Genomic DNA, 19,002 nt, shown 5'->3' with positions numbered 1-19,002 from the left:
CTCAAACTCCTGACCTCATGATCCACCTGCCTCTGCCTCCCAAAGTGCTGGGATAACAGGCGTGAGCCACCGCGCCTGGCTGGGAAACATTTTCTAGTATATATTCTTTTATATTTGTCACTATGGCAAGCACTGTTTCTTTTTATCCAGAAATCAATACTCTCCATCTGTTTAATACCAGCATTAGTATGGATATTAAATGAACAACTCAGTTATTTTGTTTTTGTTATGTTTTTTTACATTTTTCTTGGCTCATGTATCTTCAAGATTGGTCTAGAAGAATTTGGTCATGGATCTTGTCAGGCCTTTGAGTTTGTGAGGCGAGACCTTCAGGTGCACATGGCTACTGAGGTTACATTTTGCTTCCTTGAGATCTTCCTTTGAGATTTCTTTGACCACCTATGAATCGGAAAGCCTTCCTGCCTTGCTTCCTCAACCTCCCTCCTCCAGGGCAGTCAGTGTTTTCTGTAAGTCTGGTATTTGAGAGGGAAGGAGACATCTTTCCACCTTCCCCTGGTTCCCTCAGAGCAAGAGCGATGTCCTCTTAGGAAGACACAGGACAAGCAATACCTGGGTACCGGCATCTTCCCACGTACCATGTGAATAGCACCCACACTGTGGGTCATGAATACTTTTCAACCTTGAGAAATACAGGAGGAAAGTTGTCACTTGTTATTAGAAGAATGTTCGGACTCTGAAATCCTAGAACAGGTTTTATGGAGAAATGAGCCTTTCATGGGTCTTCTTGATAGGCTGTTGAGCCAGTGATAATCCAAATTGCACCTATCTGGATTTCTCTGTGCATAAATTTAAAAAATACAAACACTAAGGACAATACCTACTAGAATTCAGAAGTCTTAGTTGAATTGAACTTAAGCAAACTGAATTCATTTGTAAAAATCAGAATTCCATACAGCTCTAAATGGAATCAATTTCAATGGATTAGAACAGCAAATATAGTTTAACTTTTTTTTTTTTTTTTTGAGATGGAGTTTTGCTCTTGTTGCCCAGGCTGGAGTGCAATGGCGCAATCTTGGCTCACCCCAGCCTCCACCTCCCAGGTTCAAGCGATTCTCCTGCCTCAGCCTCTTGTGTAGCTGGGATTACAGGCATGCACCACCACGCCCAGCTAATTTTTTTGTGTGTGTGTGTGTGACAGTCTCGCTCTGTTGCCCAAGCTGGAGTGCAGTGGCGTGGTCTCGGCTCACTTCAAGCTCTGCCTCCTGGGTTCACGCCATTATCCTGCCTCAGCCTCCCGAGTAGCTGGGACTACAGGCGCCCGCCACCATGCCTGGCTAATTTTTTTGCATTTTTAGTAGAGATGGGGTTTCACCATGTTAGCCAGGATGGTCTCGATCTCCTGACCTCGTGATCCATCCGCCTTGGCCTCACAAAGTGCTGGGATTACAGGTGTGATCCACCGCCCCTGGGCCAATTTTGTATTTTTTAGTAGAGATGTGGTTTCTCCATGTTGGTCAGGCTGGTCTTGAACCCCCGACCTCAGGTGATCCTCCCGCCTTGGTGTCCCAAAGTGCTGGGATTACAGGCGTGAGCCACCACACCCAGCCCCTTAAGTTTAACTTTTAACTACTTACTTGTTGGAGTTTGAAAACTAATCAGTGCTACTTTTTAATGATACAAGAAATAATTTCAAATTCTTTCTCAATCATTTATTTTACTCTTTCTCCATCCCTTCTTGTCCCTCAGCACTTTTTACCTCGATGGAAATGTGAGCAGCTGATCAGACAAGGAGTCCTGGAGCACATCCTGTCGTGACCATGCACCGAGGCACTTCCAGGCTTCACTCAACTCATGGACTCCTCTGTACTCACTCTCTCCACCCTCCCTTCACCTCCCTCTTTGATTTTAGAAGCTATAGACATTGTTTAAGATAACTAAGAATACTTGGCTAAGAAGTATAATTTGCTAACTCTTAAGGACTTTCTTTTTTTAATGTTGTACACTATTATTCTTAACTCCTTTTTGGTTTGGGTTTTGTTTTGTAGAGACAGTGTCTCACTGTGTTGCCCAAGCTGGTTTCAAACTCCTGGCCTCAAGCAGTCCTCCCACCTTAGCTTCTCAAAGTGTTGAGATCACAGGCGTGAGCCACTGCACCTGGCCCCTACTCCTTTTTCTAATAAGCTGTATCTATAATCACAACAGTCCTACAGTTGTTACAGTGTATTTTTTAAATGAAAGTAAACATGGTGACATTTGAATCTCTTAAATAATCAGTCACTTGGCTGGATAGGAAGAAGGTAGATCCTGTGTGTCTTGTTTTCTGGTCATGTGTATTGTACAAGCTAGAGAGCTAATTTCTGAGATACACATTTTCAAATCACATGAGCAAGTGAAGATGATGGTCTGTAGAAATTTTCAGTATATGTAATGTTTAATGACATACTAATTTATCATCTGGCTATTTGGGAAGGAAGGACACACATGGATTTTGCACATTTCCACCATGGTGGCTGGTGTAGCTTGTGGCTGTGGGGTGATCACCAGTATCACCACTTTGGAAGGGGACGGTGAAATTGGGGCTAGAGAAGGAACTTTGTACAGTTTTCCCTGAGATTCAGATTGACTGAAAAGTCACATGAAGAGTTGATTGGCTTTTAATGGTATGTTTTAAACAGCTGACATTTTAAATTTTGATGAAATCCAGTTTATTCATTTGTTCTTTTATGCTTTGGGTGTTGCATCCAAGAAATCTTTTCCCATCCCAAGGTCACAATTTTTTTTCCTTTTTACTTCTAGAAGTGTTATAATTTTAAGCTTTATACTTTGGTCTATGACCCGTTTTTTTTTTGTTTGCTTGTTTTTTCGTTTGTTTCTTTGTTTTGAGATGGAGTCTCGCTCTGTCACCCAGGCTGGGGTGCAGTGGCGTGATCTCGGCTCACTGCAATCTCTATCCCCTGGGTTCAAGTGATTCTCTTGTCTCAGCCTCCCAAGTAGCTGGGATTACAGGCGCAGGCTGCCATGCCTGGCTAATTTTTGTATTTTTAGTAGAGACAGGGTTTTACCATGTTGGCCAGGCTGGTTTCAAACTCCTGACCTCAGGTGACCCACCTCGGCCTCCGAAAGTTTTGTGATTACAAGTGTGGGCCACTGCGCCCAGCCTATGATCCATTTTGAATGAATTTTTTATATGGTGCAAGGTGTCAATCCACCTTCACTTTTTCTTGGGAATATAGATATCCAGCTGTTTCACTACCATTTTTTGAAAGGACTGCCCTTTGCTCTATCACCTTTACATTTTTGTTAAAAAGTAGTTGTCAGTGTATATTGTGGGTTTATTTCAGGACTCTGTTTTGTTCCATTGACCTGTTTTTCTCTCTTGAATGCCAATACCATATTTGTATGTAGTGTATGTAATTTTCAAATAATTCTTGAAAGAGATAGTATTAATGCATCATATTTTTGCTGTTATTTGTATTTTTTGTAGAGACGGGGTTTCATGGTGTTGGCCAGGCTGTGTTGAACTCCTGAGCTAAAGCAATCCACTCGCCTCGTCCTCCCCATGTGCTGGGATTACAGGCGTGAGCCTTGGTGCTGGCCCAGTGTACCACATTTCTTTTTGAGATTTGTTTTGGCTATGTTAAGTCCTTTGCTTTTGATGTGAAATTTGGGAACAGGCAGGGTGTGGTGGCTTATGCCTGTAATCCTAGAACTTTAGGAGGCCTCGATGGGTGGATCACTTGAGCTCAGGAGTTCCAGACCAGCCCGGGCCCATGGCAAAACTCTGTCTCTACAAAAAATTAGCCGGGTGTGGTGGTGCATGCCTGTAGTCCCAGCTACACGGCAGGCTGAGGTGGGAGGATCACTTGAGCCCCGGAGGTCAAGGCTGCAGTGAGCTGAGATCACACCACTGCACTCCAGCCTGGGTGACAAAGTGAGACTCTGTCTCAAAAAGAAATTAGGATCAACTTGTCAATTTCTACAACAACAACAAAAACCCCTGTTAGGACCTTGATTGAGATTGCATTGAATTTATATAAAACTGTTGGGAGAATTGACATCTTAATAATATTGAGTCTTCTGGCCTATAAACAAGGTCTGTCTTCCTATGTATTAATGTTTCTGTCCTCTATTTCTTTTAATAATCTTTTGTAGTTTTCAGTGTACAGGTCTACCATGTCAGCGTTTCATAGTTTTGATGCTAAATGGTATTTTAAAATTTCAAATTCTAACTGCTTGTTGCTAGTAAATAGAAACACAATTGATGTTGAACTTGTATCCTTCAGCCTTGCTAAACTGTGAGTTCTCATGGTGTTTTTGTAAATTACATCAACAGTCACGTGTTCTATGAATAAAGAGTTTTACTCCTTCCTTTCTAATCTGCATGCCTTTTATTTCTTTTTCTTGCCTGATTGCATTGGTTAGAACTTCCAGTAGAGTACTAAATATATGTGGTCAGAGAAGACACTCCTATCTTGTTCCTGATCTAAGAAGGAAAACAGTCTTTCACTATTATGATGTTAGCTCTTCAGTTGTTTGTAGATGCCTTTTTTGGGGTAGGAAGTTCCCTCCTATTCTTAGTGATATGGTTTGGCTGTGTCCCTACCCAAATCTCAACTTGAATTGTAATAATTCCCATGTGTCAAGGGCAGGGCCAGGTGAAATAACTGAATCAAGGGGGTAGTTTCCCCCATACTTTTCTGGTATTAGTCAATAAGTCTCGTGAGATCTGATGGTTTTATAAATGGGAGTTCCCTGGACATGCCCTTTTGCCTGCCACCATGTAAGACGTGACTTTGGTCCCTATCCATTTGCCTTATGCCGTGATTGTGAGGCCTCCCCAGCCATATGGAACGGAGTCAATTAAATCTCTTTCCTTTATAAATTACCCACTCTCCAGTATGTCTTTATTAGCAGCATAAGAAGACTAATACATCTAGTTTACTGAAAATTTTTTTAAAAATCAGAAATGGATGCTGGATTTTGTCATATTTTTTTTCTGCATCTGTTGAGATGGTTTTGTCTTTTAGTTTGTTAGTCTGGTGAATTACAGTGGCTGATTGATCGATTGAGTTTTCAATGTTAAACCTACCCTGCATTCCTGGCATAAACCACACCTGGTCATGATATATTCTCCTTTTTGTAGGATTTTATTTGAAATTTTTTTGTAGAATTTTTGCATTAGTGTGCATGAGAAATATTGGTCTGTGGTGTTCTTGGGAAAATAATCCCTCCTATTCAGTTTTTTGGGAGAGTTTTCTAAATAGAAAAAAAAAACTGTTCTGTCACTCAACAACAACAACACAGAAGACTGACCAAATGCGTGGGGGTTTTCCCCACATACCAAGCTCTGCAGTGGACACCAGGTGTGTCCTCTACTTCTACTTCAGTTCCGACACTACCATCGGATCCCACAGGCTCAGGGCTCAGTCCAAGACTGCCCTCCCTTCAGACACCAGCTACAAGTATGGGCCTCTGAGATTCTGACCAACTAGCTTCAAGTTGGAGTTCCCATGCCCCCCTCTTTGGATTCAATTAATTTGCTTGAGCAGCTCACAGAACTCAGAAACACTTAAGCTTACTGGTTTCTTATAAAGGATATGGTAAAATACGCAGATGAAAGGACCCAAATGGAAGAGATGCGTAGGGTAAGGTATGGGGAAGGAATATGGAGCTTCGATGCTCACCACCCTCCAGGAGCCTCCACATGTTCAGCAATCCGGAAGCTCTCCACACCCTGTCCTTTTGGGCCTTTTATAGAAATCTCATTAGATAGGCATGATCGACAACCAAGCAGACAGACGACTGGACAAAGAGGGTATGATCTAATGCTCATAGTCTGAGTGGCGCCATCCAGCCAGGCCCGTCTGCTCAGGTTCTTAGCCTCTGCTGCATTCCTTCTTTCAGAGTATGGGGCAGTGCCCCTTCTGATCACAGAGAATTTCTTTATGGCCAGCTCCAAGACAGAAAGGCAGGAAGATTCTTGCCTTGGAGAGAAAAAGGAGCAAGTGAAAGGATGGCAGAAGGGCAGAAAGAGATTGTCTTCTGAGGCCTAAAATGCCCAAGCATTACAACAAAAGACTGCAACGAAGGCCATGGGAGTTACGAACAAGGAGCCACGGATGAAATCAATATATCATCTATCATACATTTTATATACTTGGTGTTATTTATTTCTTAAATGTTTATAGAGTTCATATTTAAGCCATCTAGGCCTGAAGTTTCTTTGTGGGAAGGTTAACCACAGTTTTGGCATAATAAATACATGGCTATTTTGGTTATCCATTTTTTTCTCAAATGAGCTTTGGCAATTTATGTAGTCTCCATTTTATCTAAGTTACCAAATTTATTTACATAAAGTTGTTCACGGGCTGGGCACGGTGGCTCATGCCTGTAATCCCAGCACTTTGGGAGGCCAAGACAGAAGGATCGCTTGAGCTCAGGAGTTTGAGACCAGCCTGGGCAACATAGCGAGATGTCAGGAAAAAAAAAAAATTGCCAGGTGTGGTGCTATGCATCTGTAATCTCAGTTACTCGGGAGGCTGAGGCGGGAGTTGGAGGCTGCGGTGAGCTATAATCATGCCACTGCACTCCAGCCTGGGCAACAGTGAGACCCTGTCTCAAAAAATAAAAATGTTCTTCATAATATTGCCTTATGATGCTTGTATATCTGTAGACTATAGTGGTATCACCTGTAGTGATATCACTTCTCATTTCTGATACGAGTTTTTTTTCTTTTATTCTGACTGGACTAGAAGTTTATCAACTTTACTAATCTTCTGAAAGAACAGGCCTTCGGTTTACTTTCTCTATTCTTTGTTTTCTATTTCAAGGGTCAATAAATGTTTTCTGTGTATTAGGCTTTGTGGGCCACATGACCTGTTAACAGCCGCTCCGTGCTGCTGCTGGAGCACGAAGCAGGCATAGGGAATCTGTGGACGTAGGGAATCTGTAACTGAGTGTGGCCGTGCAACCAAACTTAACACAGCAGCTCTAGCCTGCAGCATGTCACGGCCAATCTGTTCTGTTCCTTGATGTCTGCTGTGATCATCATCATTTTCTTTTCTTTTGACTTTGGGGTTAATTTGCTCTTCTTTGTCTAATTATTTAAGGTAGAAGCTGAAGTCGTTGATTTGAGACCTTTCTTCTACTCTAACCTGGGTGTTTGGTGCCATGACTTTTCCCCTAAGTAATGCTTTCACTCTACCCCACAAATTTTGATATATTGTGTTTCCATTTCCATTCAATCCAGGATATTTCCCAATCTCCCCTTTTATCTCTTCTTTGCCTCATGGGTTATTCAGCAGTATGTTGTTCAGTTTCCAAATATTGGGGTATATATATATATATATATATATATATTTTCAGGGCACATGTGATTATTTATTTCATTTACCTCATTTTTTATTTTTTTATTATACTTTAAGTTCTAGGGTACATGTGCACAACGTGCAGTTTTGTTACATATGTATCCATGTGCCACGTTGGTGTGCTGCACCCATTAACTCATCATTTACATTAGGTATTTCTCCTAATGCTATCCCTCCCTCCTCCCCCTACCCCAGGACAGGCCCCAGTGTGTGATGTTCCCCTTCCTGTGTCCATGAGTTCTCATTGTTCAATTCCCACCTATGAGTGAGAACATGCGGTGTTTGGTTTTCTGTCCTTGTGATAGTTTGCTGAGAATGATGGTTTCCAGCTTCATATTGGGGGATAGATTTCTAATTTAATTCCATTGTGGTCACGGTACATACATTGTATGGCTTGAATCTTCGTAATTTTTTGAGATTTGTTGGCCCAGGATATGGTCTGTCTTGGTAAGTAAGTGTTTGACTGCATTTGCTTCTGCTGGTGTCGTGTGGTGGGTTCTAGATGTCAGTAGATTGATAATGTTGTTCAGGTCTCCTGGTTACTCTAATCTCATTACTCTAGTCTCAGACAGAAGCCCAAAGTGAATGAAGAAGTGTATTCTTCAATGCGTTTTGACAAATGCATACACCCATGTAACATAAACTGTATTAGGACTTATATATTAATAACTACTCCCCATAGATTGCTCTTCTTTCTTCAGAGTTTTCCTAATTGTTCTGTTTGCTTTAGTTGTATGTAAAAACTTTAGAATGTCTTGTCCAATTCTGGGGTTGATTGGGGCATGGAACATCTGTATTTTTATTGGGATTAATTACACTTATCAGTAAACTTTGAAGAACCAGTCAACTTCATGTTGCCTAATCTTCCAAAGAACCGACCTTTCCATCTGTTCCAGGCTTTGTTATCTTTCCATGGTGCTGTGACATTTTTCTCCTGCAGAAAGGAGAAGACATGCCAGCTTTGGGATGGCGGCTGTCCCGGGAAGAGGGAGGGTGCTGAGAACAGAACAGGCTCCCGTCGTCCACAGTGCTGTGGCAGGATATTATTCTCACTAGATACATTGATGGGCACATGGGTGTTTCTTATATAACTATTTTCCTGTATGTTTGAAATATTTTATAGTTTAAAAAATTAAAAACAAACTTAGAAGTCAATTTTAATAGAAAAGAATTTATTGCAAATACAGTGACTTTTTATATTACAGTAGTACATTCCAATCAGCCATATGGCCATAATTTATATACATTTCAAATATAAAACCATACTTTTTTTTTTTTTTTTTACATATAGTACAATTTCCAGTGTGATGACATTTCAATGGGAAAAAGATTGTGCATTTACAATAAACACCATCATCCCTGAGTCCACAGATAAGGTCCCTGGAGAAGAAGGGGCTTCCCCTGCCTTCTCGCTGGGTTGACGTTCCCAGCGAGTGAAGCCTTTTCTGGAATGTGTGTACGCACCCTCCACCAAGAGTTCTAATAACCTAAGCTCAAAGCAGAACAGTGAAATGGCAAAACTGTACAGAGCCCTGACTTTACATTTCAATCTGACAGCCAGGGTCAGAAGTACCATATGGAAAGTGCTGTCCTTAACTGCTCACTTACCTGCTCCTTGCTGAAAGCTCCCAGAATCTGGCTCCAACAAGTGGCAAAACTGGGAATTTTGCCAAGGGAAATTACTCAGGACCGCTAATAAAAACGCAGGCTTTTGCAACATGCCATGTTCCCCCAGCCCCCCACCCCCATCTTGCCCAGGGCAGGCCATTCATTAACTATCTAGGGGGTGAACAAAGAACCCCAATCCTCAGATGTCCCAGGACTCCTGGCTTATGACCCCCGGAAAACTAAGGCAGCACAGTGGCTTAATTTAAAAGATGCGCTTTCGAATGAATCCTAGAAAAGAATCCGTCTTTACACAGAGAGGGCTGCGGGGGCGATCCTACTGACGAGTTTGTTGAGCGCGCGAACTTTTTCTTCCAAGACGCGGCTTTGTTTCTCGGCGCCTCGCTGCTTCTCCTCGGTGGCCTGAAGTGCTCTCACCAGGTGGGCGTTCTCCACGTACAGCTCCTTCAGCAGCAGGTCGGACTTCGTGTTCTTTTCAAACTAGAGAGGGGAGGAAGCCATGCTTTGCATGAGGCCGGTGGAGAAACGCTACAGATCAGCCTGCTCTCTTTTATCCTCCCAGGTTTATGCAAACCAGTTTTGGGCTCTTAGAAATCTGACCCAAGGCCGGGGGCAGTGGCTCACGCCTGTAATCCCAGCACTTTGGGAGGCCGAGGCGGGCGGATCCCAAGGTCAGGAGATGGAGACCATCCTGGCTAATACGGTGAAACCCCATCTCTACTAAAAAATACAAAAAAATTAGCCGGGCGTGGTGGCGGGCACCTGTAGTCTCAGCTACCAGGGGGGCTGAGGCAGGAGAATGGCGTGAACCCGGGAGGCAGAGCTTGCAGTGAGCAGAGATTGCACCACTGCACTCCATCCAGCCTGGGTGACAAAGCAAGACTCTGTCTCCAAAAAACAAAGAAATCTGACACAAATACTGGATTATAATGACAAGTTTTGTTACCCTGGCATGAGAGGAAATTGAGAATCTGCTGGGCTATGTGGTGGAGAAAACTTGAGGCAGCTGTGCGCCGTGAAACAAAGACTTCAGGCCAAAGTGGTCAGTCCTCAAAAGGCCCTGGGACGGTCAGAGTGTGGAACAGGTTAATCTGTGTGTGCTCTACTGGCTGTGATGTCAGCAGGGCCATGAGCCAAGGGAAGCAGGGGAGGGAGCAGGCGCAGGACAGGCAGTACTGAGGCTCCGCCCGGGCTGTGGCCTGGGCTCAGGGCCAGGGCAGGTGTGCAGGAGCCACAGGATTTAACCAGAAGTCAGGTGTTGCTGGAGAGACGGGCAACTGAGGACTGTGGGTGTGTGCCAGGGAGAAAGGGTGAGAGGGACTGGGGGCACCAGCAGGGGAGGAAGCTGGGCAAGGACAGGTGGCCCCAGGGAGGGACTGGGCACCTTCCACAAATGCCTTGTCTAGCTTGGGCTGAGCTCAGGATCCCTCATGTAGACCAAACCATACTGGATCACGATGGAGCAAAAATACTTCTTCAGGTTTTCACATTTATCTTTAATGTCTCCTAACACTGAATGTGGTCCGCGGCCGGGCCTCTTCTGTGTGTGCACTCCACATCCGCGGGGTCCACCCACACCCTGTGCCATCAGCCCTCGGGGCACAGCACTGCTGCACGTCAGTTCCCACCTGCTGAGTTAGACTTCCAACACCTACAGACCAGGTGAGCTATGGCGCCTCGTTTTTGGTCTTTGCTCCTGATAGTGTATGTAGCCCAGGTGACTTTTTCCCCAGTATGGCTTCTTCTAAAAGATAGATCCTGTCACGCTTTTACTTAAAATCTCCCTATGCCTTCTAACTGCCATTATGATAAAACCCAAACCCCTGACCTTGGCTTCCAGGACACACATGACAGGCGCTGCCTATCTGAGCCCTATCAGTTCACACCAGCTATGGCGGCCTCCTCCATGGCTGTCCGCTGCCTGGAATGTGCCCTCCTCGGAGTCCCCCAGACAAGAGGAGATGTGTGCATCTCCCACTCAGTGAGCCTTCCAAATGCCACCTGGGCTCTGCTGGGGACACAGCTGGAAGTTCCTGTGCTGGTCACTGGGCATCTGACCAAATGCTGGCTCTTCAAAGTGGCCTTGACCACCCCACCCGCTCCCTCCACCTCTGTTCCCTCATTTTCAGAGCACTCATCATGGCCTGAGTCATGTATGCTCTATGGAAGCATCTGCCTCTGCCTCCAGAGGGTCAGGTCCGGGATGCAGGCTCAGCCCTGCTCATCTCAGGTCTACCTAGGAAAGCTTCAACCAGAAGTGCTTGGGGATGCCTGAATGACTACACGAACAAATGAATGGATGAGTCCTTTCTTGAGTGTATGTGAACACCCAAAGGACAGATCTTAAAACCATTCCCGGAGGAAAATAAATGAATGTGCACCTGCAGTGTAGGGTATGCATTTAGTTCCCTGGAATTCTGTGACAAGACAGCCTTTTCATGTATTAGCTGCCCGCACACCCATGATAGTGGAGAGCGTTCAAAAGAGGACACGGACACAAAAGCAGCAGCGCCCATCACTCACCTGCTCCTTCAGCTTATCCACTTTCTCTTGGAGAAGCATTTCCATATTCTTCAGCATCATCTCCGCCTCTTCCACCCGCTCTTCTGTGGCTTTCAGCTGTTTCTCATGTTCTTCCTGCCATAAAAGAAGGTTGCAGGTGGCCGGGCGTGGTGGCTCACACCTGTAATCCCAGCACTTTGGGAGGCCGAGGCGGGAGGATCACCTGAGGTCAGGAGTTCAAGACCAACCTGGCCAACATGGTGAAACCCCATCTCTACTAAAAAAAAAATACAAAAATTAGCCGGGTGTGGTGGTGTGTACCTGTAATCCCAGCTACTTGGGAGGCTGAGGCAGGAGAATCACTTGAACCCAGGAGGTGGAGGTTGCAGTGGCACTCCAGCCTAGGTGACAGAGCGAGACTCAGTCTCAAAAAAAAAAAAAAAAAATTAGCTGGGCATGGTGATGCGTGCCTGTAGTCCCAGCTACTCAGGAGGCTGAGGGAGGGGAATTGCTTGAACACAGGAGGCGAAGGTTGCAGTAAGCCAAGATTACGCCACTGCACTCCAGCCTGGCAACAGAGTCAGACTCTGTCTCAAAAAACAAAACAAAACAAAATATGTTCTGGCCCAAACCACACAGCTTTCCTTTCTCTTTGCAGTTCAGGGAGAATCAGCAGACTCATTTGTCCTCAGAGAACTGGTCCCAAGATTTTAACCATAAATAACTCCAAAGTGAGCTTCCCTCACTGTGTTAGTGTATTTTTCTAGGGGGATTCTCCTTAACTTTGTTTTGTGAATAATGTAGCATCACTTAACTTTAGCTTGACCCCTTTGTGTGATGTTACAAGGTTGTTCTACATTAGAATTTACACTTGACAAACATCAAATGTTACCCACTTTTCAAGTTGTGCACCAATTCCTTTCTCATGAGGGTGTCCCCTGCCCTCTGGCTCCTGATCTCTCCTGAAGTCTGTCCCTGATGAACTATGAACTATGTTGGGAATTTCAGGAGTGAGTTATTCTCTCAGACTTTTGAATTAAACTCCTGCATAGGGCACAGCTGTGCTGGGGACCCTTCAAGTGCTTTAAAGTTGCCAACCCATTGACGCCTCCCAATAAGCCTTTTAGGTGGACACTACTGCTAACAGGACTTTACAGATGAGGAAACTGAGGCACAGAGAGGTTCACTTGCCTGAGGTCACTCAGCTGGGAGGTGGTGGGCGGGATCCCACCCTCCACAGTCCATGCTCTGAGCCACTGTCTCCCATCTCCTACCACCTGCACGGCCCACGGCACCTGCCGGGCCCAGTCTGTCACCCTCTGCTCTCTGCCCTCGGCCTCTGGTCCCTGTTCCCCTGGAACATGCCAATCACCCCCTACCCCAGGGCCTCTGCTGCTCCCCTGCCACATGGCGCTGCTCCTTCACCTCCTTCAGGTCTCACCATCTCAGGGGCCACCTGTGAGGCCTTGTCTGGCCACCCTGTTTAAAACCACACTGCCCCTCTCCCTACAGCCTTCCTCACCATCTGACATGCTACATACGTGACTCATGTATTCATACTTGGGCAGCTTCTGGGCAACTGAGTATCGGTGGGCCCACCTCACCCTCCTCCTCATCTCGTCAGCCACCTTGTGCTGCATCCCCACTCACCCGCTGTGCATCCAGGCGCCTCCCGGCCTGCTCTCCCTGAAGGCTGAGCAGGCGCTGCAGCTCGGCCACACGGTCCTGGGGCACCAGCCGGCCCATCTGCTCCTGCAGCTGCCGGACCTCCTGCAAGTGCTGGGCCTGGGCCTGCCTCAGCCTCAGGTGAGCTCCCTGCACCTGCATGGGGAAGGGGACACAGCTATGGTGGGGCTGCTGAGATACGGCACAGAGGGGCACCCTCTCCATCCAAGGACACCCCCACCTGCAAGGGCAAGGAAGGCGTGTGCTCCCGAGTATGCAGCAGCACCTGAAAATTTAGAAGGAGCCCACTTCTTTGGAATTCTGACAGCCAGGCTGCTGTCAGCCAGCGCTTCCACACGGTGCTAGAGTGCAGAAAATGTGTCCATCACCCTCAAAATGGTGACTCTGACTTCCTGTCAGACCCAGATTCTGCTGCGTCCAGTGTTAGCTTTCGGCGAATCTCGCTGGGGCCTGATTCTTTTCAAACAATGACCCACGCCAGTTCTCCTTTCAGCGGAGACCTCACTCTGAAACAGGGCTACACTGGCCACAGACTACCTAGACAACACGGACTGCTGAAGGGAAGGTGGGGCCGGGGCTGGAATTCCTGGCAGCGTCTGGTTTCCTGGATGGGACTGTCTGCTGGATTTGGGCTGAGTTGTTACAGTAAACTGCGCACCACTATGCCAGCCCTTTGAATGAAGCAGCTCAAGGCAAGATCCAAATACAATTTACATCCAGTCGACTGGAGGCTTCACCAGGATTTCTTTGGCACCCTGTAAGAACTGGCCACGCCATCCCTTACTCACCTGAGACCCCAAGACGAAGTGGGAATCACGCTCCATTGGGGTCACATTTGGGCTGGGCCTGACATCACCACATGGTGGAGGAAGAGGGAAGGCAACGCCCTGCACCCGCACTGCCAGGCCCGGCTTCCCTTCAGCAGTCCCTGCACTGACTCAGCCGAGCTGGGGGCCTGTCTTGGGGGGCCAGGTCATCACTGTAAAGCTCACCCTTCTTCAGGACAGGGGTCACCCCAGAGAGACATACCTGCACCCCACATTTTCCAGGCCCTGGAGGGCAGCTTATGGTTTGAGACAGAAAAGGAGGGAAGAACCAGTTCTAAATCGCATCTCCATCAAACGCAGCCTTCTCCCAAAGGCTCGTTTCAGACGGTCACTCTGGCTGCCGCCCCCCAGGCCTGCAGGACTCCCAGGCGTCAAGCAAATCTACCCACCCAGGAGGGCTCTGGCCCCGCACCCCCACTCCCTGGGCTCTGATGCTTGCAGGTCCCTGGACTGCACCACCCCCCACAGCCATCCTGGGACTGAACCCCCACTAATTAAGCCGCTCCACAGCATGGCCAGGGTCCAGCCCAAGGGGGATTTCTGCCCACGGTGGGCAGCCTGTAAACATCTACTGAACAGAGAGCCATCCAGTGCTCTTCATCTCCTTCCTTGGCAACGCCTGACGGGCCACATCTACAGACCTTGACAGTCACAGGGCCAGGGAAAGACGTCCCCAGGGGAGCACTGGAAACAAAGACATTTGTGTTCTGGGTGCTGGAGTGAGGCAGAGCCTCAGATGGGGCATCATCTCCCATCCTGAGTGCAGCCACCCTTCCTGTCCTTCCTGTGGAGAGGGCCCTGTGAGTCCTCATCCCTTTGCCCTCTGAGCTCCCCTGGGAGACCCTCCGCCCTCTGAGCTCCTCTACGAGGCCCCATCCCTCCTGTCTGCTCTGGCCTCTGGGGCCTTCCTCCTGAGCCACACATGGGCATGACAGTGACTGCCCTGGCTTCCCTCCCACATGGAAACGGCAACCACATCAGCTTCAGGCCCAGCCTCTCATGGCCACTCTTAGGGAGCCCCGTCTGCCTTTTCCAGAGTGTCCTGAGCTACCCTGGAAGCCCCCAGCTTCCTGATGCTGACTGGAAGCCATGTGCTTTGGGGGAGCGTCTTCCTCTAAATCACGAGGAAGAAGGGGTGACCCACATGGCTGCAGGACAGACTTGGTGAGGTGCTTCCCAACTGAGAGGCTGGTGGCAGGCGCGGCCCCAGGGGTGTGGAATGCTCTCCCTTGGCCCCAGCGGTGCCTCGCAGCGCCAGGTACTGAGGAAGTGCCGGCCTTTTCAGGTGGTCTTACTCCTCAGCCTCAAAGGACTCGAACTGGTCCAGGCAATTTTCCAGGGTTCCTTTTAGACTCAAAAGTAGAGAAGGGTGCCCCAAATAGGCAGAGCACCTCTGGGAAACTGACAGCCTGTAGCTGCAAGGCCAAGAGCCTATGGGAGCCCCAGCAGCGCCTCAGAAAGCTCTGGGGTCCATGCCCAGCTGACCCCTTTGTGCCTCAGGACGTCTAGGGGGTGCTTCTGCACAGGGCGCCAGGGCTAGCGCCGGCGGGGGGGAACCTGGTGCAGAGGCTCAGCCGAGCCTCATAGGCAGGCGGGGAGACCCTTTCCCACAGTCCCCTTTCCTCTCTGTAGCCAAGCTTCCAAGTGTGCCCCGCACCTGTGTCCACACTGGGCACTCGCCCTCTGGGCACCTTTGGCCATCACACACCTGCTCTTCTCCTCTCCCTTGAGCCATCCCCTCCACAAGCATCCCCTGAGCCAGCTCCCCTCCCTGAGGCCCCGGCTCGGCTGCCCCTGCACACACCTGTCTGTCCCGGACCACGAGCCCCTGCCACCATAGCCCAGCCTCCCGTCTCTGCACCTCCCGCACCTCTCACCTGCGGGGCCAGCAGATGCGGCACTTGGAGGCGTGTGTGGAGGCCAGTGTCACGCATGCCCATGAGTGCCCATGTCACCCCACCCCCAGGGCTGGAGCCTGCTGCCTTGGTTCTGATGACACAGTCCCCAGGCTTGCCTCTGGCTCCTCCATTCTGTGGAGGGCTCACCCAAAGGCATGGTGACTGCACTCCTTCCCTCGGGAGTAAACTGAGTCACCACTCTTCACGGGGCTTGCTGACAGTCAAACCAACCCTGCACTGGGAGCAGCTTTGGTCCTGGCCTGGTAAGCACCTGGACAGCTGTGTCCAGCAGCGCAACAACTTCTCTGGGCTGGAGGAGGCCTGGCAAAACCGTTGGCACTGCGGTGATGCTGCTCCCGGGTGGGACTGGACCCAGTGCCTCCAGCCACCACTCACACCCACCTGGCCTTGACTTTCCTCAAGGGTCTGGGTCAGCTCTGACCGTGGCAGCTGCAGGCTCTGATGTTCCTGATTCAGGCATTCGAGTTCAACTCTAAGTTTTTGGATTTGGTCACTCTGTTTTTAAAAAATCAGTTGCACAAGTCAAGAAGTATCTGAAGAGTCTGGTATGTAATTCGTGCAGAAACCTCAGAAAATTACAGAAAAAAAATTACAAAATTTAAATCCCCATGAACCCACCAACCAAGGCCAGCCCTGTGTCCTGCAGTCACTCCCTGGACCCTCCTCTACACACACGCATCTCCCTGGTGAGACAGTGTCGGGTGCGCCACGCACTGCAGGAAGTGCCTTCTCCCCACCGCAGTGGGAGTGTTTCCCGGGGCATTAGCTATGATTTGAAAACATGGTTTTCAGTGGCTGTCCTGTGATCCAGTGACTCCCTCAGCTTCTGTTGGTGACTCGGCCACTTTCGGTTCTGCTTTGCTATTATAAACAGCACGGCAAAGAAAATGCTGCAGCTGCATCCTTCCACAAGGCTCTTGGAAACATCCCCATCAGAATCGTGAAGTCAAGGCATGTGGACTTTCTTCAGCCTCTAAGTGTGTATTTTTCTAAACTGCCCTCGGGGAACTTTGTACCAATTCACTCCTCTGTCAGCAGCATGTAAAGCTATTCTGCTATTTTCTTTAGATACTGGGATTTGCCAACACAGCACAGTCCACCTATTTCTCCAAGGCATGCTTGGGAAGTCCCTCACTTCCCTCCAGACTCCTCAGCACGTGTCCTGACCTGTCTGCAGCCGCCTCCCCACCCTGCAGCTCCCAGCCGCCAGCGGAGCCCAGGTGGAGCTGCCTGCGGCTGAGGCCACCCACCTGCTGCTGCCGGCTGCGTACCACCTCCTCCAGGCTCTCTGTTAACAGCTGAATGGTCACACGGTGCTCCTCATTTTGGGCCTGGTGGGTAGAAGCCTCCTGTCCCAGTTGAAGAACCCTGACATTGAGCTGGGATAATTGATCCTTGTAGTTCTGATTCTAGGGGGAAAAAGTTTTTAAATACATAAAAAAAAGTTTTTAATTTCCATTTTATATATACATTTGCCCATCACTGGCTATATTTTTATTAAGTAGTCATTTGTTTTGTTTTGTTTTTCAAGACAGGCTTTCGCTCTGTTGCCCTGGCTGGAGTGCGGTGGCACATTCATGGTTCACTGCAGCCGTGACCTCCTAGGCTCAGGCGATCCTCCCACCTCAGCCTCCCAAGTAGCTGGGACCACACGCACACGTCACCACTCCCACCTAGTTTTGTTTTTTGGTCAAGACAGGGTCTCTAGCTGTGTTGCCAAGGCTGGTCCTGAACTCCTAGCCTCAAGGGATCTTCCCATCTCAGCCTCCCAAAGTGCTGGGATTACAGGTGTGGGCCACTGAGCCCAGCCCCACCTTGCCCCCCTAAAATACTTTTAAGCCAACAGCTCAATTCATATCATTGTAATTGCTCTCAACCAGGTACAACTTTGCTCCTGAGGAAATGTCTGGCAATGTCTCCAGGTATTTTTGGTGATCACGGTTGGAGATGGAGGAAGCTGCTGGTACCAATGGCATGGGGGCACTTGACACCCTACGACGCAGATGATTTGGCCCCAAACATCGCCAGTGCCAAGGACAGGAAGCCCTGCTCCAGCCCCTAGGAGAAACACACACACATCTAGGCCACCAGAGGGGAGTATATGCCATGACCGTCCAAGCCACTGTTTGGAAGATCTTTCAGGTTTTTCTCATTTCCTCCACGACTATTTTAATATATTTAAAAATATACGGCAATTTTAACAAAAAAGCAACCTATTTAAACTTGAGGTACATGAATCTCTTAAGTCTCCTCTGATCTCTGTCACTGAACACACAAGCGTAGCTCTTGGCAGGGTACATGGGTTCATCAAATTGTATGTTTTGCTTTTTCTCAACAGCACCCCCCACAGATAGTGGATTTCAGCAAACGTTCATCGGGGGAACCTGTGAGGGCGCGGTGCAGTGAAACAGCAGCAGGAAAGTGGCCCTGAGGTCTGGACCACAGAGGCTCTGCTGTCTGCAGCCACCTGTCAGGAACATCTTCATGCAACCACATTTCTGCTTACTTGCTTTTTCCCCCCGAAGCTCTTGGGGGTTCAGAGCGATGTCCTCTGACTCGCTCTCAGCACAATCGACCATGCACATGTCACCTTCCCAGAGTGATGCCAACAACCACTGCCTTTGCTTCTATAGGTTTTATAGGCACATAAGAAAACTGGGACGTTTTTCCATTTGGATTTACTCAAGATTAGGGAGTCCACGCATTTTTCTCATGCAATTCCTTGCAAATTAACCTCACCTCATCCCTTCCCTAGAACCTCAAGCCTGAGGTTAAGAGAAGCTTCCACCACGACATAAGCATGTGGCAGTTGCGAATGGTATAGAGCTCACGTGTTTTATGACATTTTTTTTTTTTTTTTTGAGACAGAGTCTCGCTCTGTCACCCAGGCTGGAGTGCAGTGGCGCAATCTCTGCTCACTGCAAGCTCCGCCTCCCGGGTTCACGCCATTCTCCTGCCTCAGCCTCTCCGAGTAGCTGGGACTACAGGCACCCGCCACCACGCCCGGCTAATTTTTTGTATTTTTAGTAGAGACGGGGTTTCACCGTGGTCTCGATCTCCTGACCTCGTGATCCGCCCGCCTCGGCCTCCCAAAGTGCTGGGATTACAAGCGTG

General features: G+C 48.3%; 2 protein-coding genes across 12 annotated transcripts in view; one reads left to right on the top strand and one right to left on the bottom strand.

Moving 5' to 3' along the window:
* The window catches only part of GINS1 (GINS complex subunit 1), a 44,014-nt gene extending 39,677 nt beyond the window's left edge, over nt 1–4,337 (top strand). For all 4 annotated transcript variants that reach the window (XM_058433114.1, XM_032142253.1, XM_058433112.1 and 1 more), the window contains one exon: nt 1,708–4,337. In XM_058433114.1, coding sequence (XP_058289097.1) covers nt 1,708–1,776 — 69 coding nt within the window. In that variant the 3' untranslated portion in view covers nt 1,777–4,337. The remainder of the gene's footprint in view (nt 1–1,707) is intronic.
* A 4,142-nt stretch (nt 4,338–8,479) lies between these two features.
* The window catches only part of NINL (ninein like), a 141,404-nt gene continuing 130,881 nt past the window's right edge, over nt 8,480–19,002 (bottom strand). For 7 of the 8 annotated variants that reach the window (XM_058432964.1, XM_032142251.2, XM_058432962.1 and 4 more), the window contains 5 exons: nt 17,139–17,297; nt 16,270–16,383; nt 13,107–13,277; nt 11,478–11,591; nt 8,480–9,434 (listed from right to left, as the gene is read on the bottom strand). In XM_058432964.1, the coding sequence (XP_058288947.1) occupies nt 9,243–9,434; nt 11,478–11,591; nt 13,107–13,277; nt 16,270–16,383; nt 17,139–17,297 (750 nt within the window). In that variant the 3' untranslated portion in view covers nt 8,480–9,242. Of the gene's footprint in view, nt 9,435–11,477; nt 11,592–13,106; nt 13,278–16,269; nt 16,455–17,138; nt 17,298–19,002 lie in introns of those variants that run through there. The other variant, XM_058432968.1, reaches the window with a different exon arrangement.

The sequence above is a fragment of the Hylobates moloch genome, unplaced genomic scaffold (genome assembly GCF_009828535.3).
Source record: "Hylobates moloch isolate HMO894 unplaced genomic scaffold, HMol_V3 SCAFFOLD_21, whole genome shotgun sequence".
NCBI classification, from domain to species: domain Eukaryota; kingdom Metazoa; phylum Chordata; class Mammalia; order Primates; family Hylobatidae; genus Hylobates; species Hylobates moloch.
This window is presented reverse-complemented; position numbering and strand designations above follow the sequence as displayed.